This window comes from Ostrea edulis, chromosome 1, assembly GCF_947568905.1.
Source record: "Ostrea edulis chromosome 1, xbOstEdul1.1, whole genome shotgun sequence".
In the NCBI taxonomy this organism is placed as follows: domain Eukaryota; kingdom Metazoa; phylum Mollusca; class Bivalvia; order Ostreida; family Ostreidae; genus Ostrea; species Ostrea edulis.
Genome location: NC_079164.1, coordinates 53,936,906 through 53,939,910, shown reverse-complemented (window position 1 = coordinate 53,939,910; position 3,005 = coordinate 53,936,906). Strand labels below are relative to the sequence as shown.

Sequence of the window (3,005 nt, the reverse complement as noted above, 5' to 3'; positions counted from 1 at the left end):
AATGGAAACCATATTGCTACTTCGATGTCCAGTGCACGTGACCTTTGACCCCAATATCGATAGGGAACATCTTCATCCCATGGGTAGTCCATATGTATGATATGGTGACTGTAGGTGGAAAGGATAACGCTTTAGAGCCCGGAAACCATATTGCTACTTCAATGTCCAGTGCGCTTGACCTTTGACCCCAAAATCGATAGGGAACATCTTCATCCCATGGGTAGTCCATATATATGATATGGTGACGGTAGGTGGAAAGGATAATGCTTTAGAGCCCGGAAACCATTGCGTCTACAGGCGGACGGACAGCCCGATTCCAGTATACCCCCCACAACTTGTTGCGGGGGATATAATTACTCTTTACAGATGGTAATGGACCCCTTTTGATTTTACAAAATGCTGACCTCCTTATAACATTATTGCATTCAATATTTTCCGCATTTTAAATGCCATAGGCATAAACTTTTAAGAGACCTCTTACAATGTATGATGCATGTATTGTTAACACATTTTGAGCTTTATATATCTTATATTTATCTGGGGTCTTAATTACTTTTGGGCTGACCTTACTTAATATACATTTATTTTACAAGATATTTATTTCTGGCAACAATAAAACATGCCATTGATACTTGATACATGTATCTGAATTATAAAAAAGTAAATCCGAAGATTGATTGTATATTGTTTAACGTCCCTCTCGAGAATCTTTCACTCATATGGAGACGTCACCATTGCTGGTGAAGGGCTGTTCGGCGTTTACAGCCTTTGAGCAGGGAGATACCTTCCTGCTGTGACAAAGGGCCTCAGTTTTTTTGGTCTCATCCTAAGGAAAGCTCCATTTACTCGCCTCTTGCAACAAGCAAGGGGTACTGAGGACCTATTTTAACCCAGATCCCCATGGGATTGGAAATCCGAAGAAGTACATGCAGATTAGTACTACATGTATGTCGTTATAAAGTAGGTAGTAACTGTTCCATTGCTATACAGTCTGCACTAAATGTGGCAGTCACAGGTCTTTAATTAAACATTTCACCCAGATGGTACTAGTACACCTTGCATTATGAAAATATCTAAATGTGCTGAATGAGGAGAAACTTTGATGCTTTGTGACAAATGATACATGTTGCCTTAATTTTCCAAACAGAAATAACTGGGGGAGTGATACTTATAGAATTTCTGCCAGAGGTTTCAGCACCTTCATCAACTGTTACTTCATCGGACACCCCCTCTGTATTTACGGATACATCCTGTTTGGGGATTCTTACCTAATGTCTGGACAGTAGCAACATGGGACGGAACCTTTTTTTTGATGTTTTAGTTTTGTATTTGAAACATATTTATACATACAACTGTAAACGAAACCTTACATAACCCAACCTCTATGATCTACTCTTTTCAAACAGTCACCTGAAGTATGGACACTACTATCCCCCTTCTGGATTTTTTGGCGGCTATCATACACAAGGTATGAAACAATACCAAACAATGAACTACATACTAAAATCTTTATTATGTTGAGGTTTAACAGGTTGCATCATATCTCTGATAATAACGAGGTTTACTTTCTTGGATTTTATAGATAACACTTTTTTAAAATGTACATTTCATCAAAGTGAAGGGAGGGAGGGGGTTGGGGTTATAGTCGTATTTGATGTTTAAATCTGTCCAAGTTCTGCTATAATTAATACCAAGAATTTCAGGAGTAATCTATCACCTGGAAAAAAAAGCAAGATGAAAGTATTGATAATATAATCAGGTATGTAGCATCGTTTTTCAAAAAGGCAGCCGAAGAAGTTGACTTTACATTTTAGCCCCACCCAGATACCAAAACCCCTACCCCTGGGATTTACAAATTTGGTAAAGGACTACCTGCATGCTCTTTCTAAATATCCATTTAGTATCAATAGCACTAAAGAAAATGTTATTTAAATGTTTTACACATATACACTATATACCAAGTTTGGCCCTGCCCTGGGGTCAGGACTCCTACCCCATTGATCATGAAATTTACCATTTTGGTAGAGGCCTTCCTGCATGCATTTAGTTTCTCTTAAACACGTGTGGTTGTAGAGAAGATTTTTGAAAATTGGTCAATTTTTGGCAGTTTTGGCTCCACCCCTAAGGCCCCAGGGGTGCAGGAGTCCTGAAATTTACAATTTATGTCCCTCTTATACCAAGGATGCTGCATAACAAATTTGAAAAGAATTGAAATGGTAGTTATCAAGAAAAAGTTCAAAATGTTCAATTGTTAACGCACGGCAACGGACGTAAACCAATTGCAATAGGTCACCTAAATGACTTAGGTGACCTAAAAAAAAAATCTGGGTGTGACCCTTCCTTTAAAAAATTGTGAATCCCCTTCACCCCAAAATACTTTGCTTAAGTCAAGTTTGTTGAAAATTGGACCTGTGGGTCTGGAGAAGTAAAAAATATGTAAAGTTTACAGACAGACGGACAAAAGATGATCAGAAAAGATCTAAAAATCAGTCAAAAGTAAACCAGCATATTTTTTAGTTGGGCAATATTGATTAATGCACTAAAAATTCATGCTTCTCCATTTGTTTCTCAAGTCTTCTGCTGTTCTGACACTTGAAAATTTGTAGGAGTTCAAAATGGTCTTCCAACTGTATCCAAATTGTTGGACACCTTTTAGGAGTCTTCTTTCTTCACACATTGAAAATGGTACATTTCTCAATCTCTTTCCTGTCTGTGGAACACAGTTTGTTCTCTGCATCTTATCATAATACTGAAATCATCAAAGTAATTAATTTTCAACAAAACTGTATCCTTATTAAAAATTTAATTTGTAAAATACAAATGTTTCATGGTAAGAAAAATATAATCGCTTACTTTTAGTCTTTTGTATTTTTCCATTAAATCTATTGCAGTCCTGGATGGATGGAATTCATATGTTGCAAGAATTTGTCCCCAAAATTTTCCAATATTGTTTACCCCTTCTACCAAGTTGTTAATTTCTTCTTCACTGTAAGGAATCCTGGATC

General features: G+C 37.0%; 1 protein-coding gene across 1 annotated transcript in view; it reads right to left on the bottom strand.

Annotated features, from left to right (window-relative positions):
- Nucleotides 1–1,494: 1,494 nt before the first annotated feature.
- LOC125645628 (telomere repeats-binding bouquet formation protein 1-like) overlaps nucleotides 1,495–3,005 on the bottom strand; it is a 69,616-nt gene continuing 68,105 nt past the window's right edge. The window contains exons 16-17 of the mRNA XM_048871299.2: nucleotides 2,854–3,005; nucleotides 1,495–2,749 (exon numbers count right to left, since the gene is read on the bottom strand). The exon at nucleotides 2,854–3,005 is cut by the window's right edge and continues 70 nt beyond it. Coding sequence (XP_048727256.2) covers nucleotides 2,540–2,749; nucleotides 2,854–3,005 — 362 coding nt within the window. The 3' untranslated portion in view covers nucleotides 1,495–2,539. The remainder of the gene's footprint in view (nucleotides 2,750–2,853) is intronic.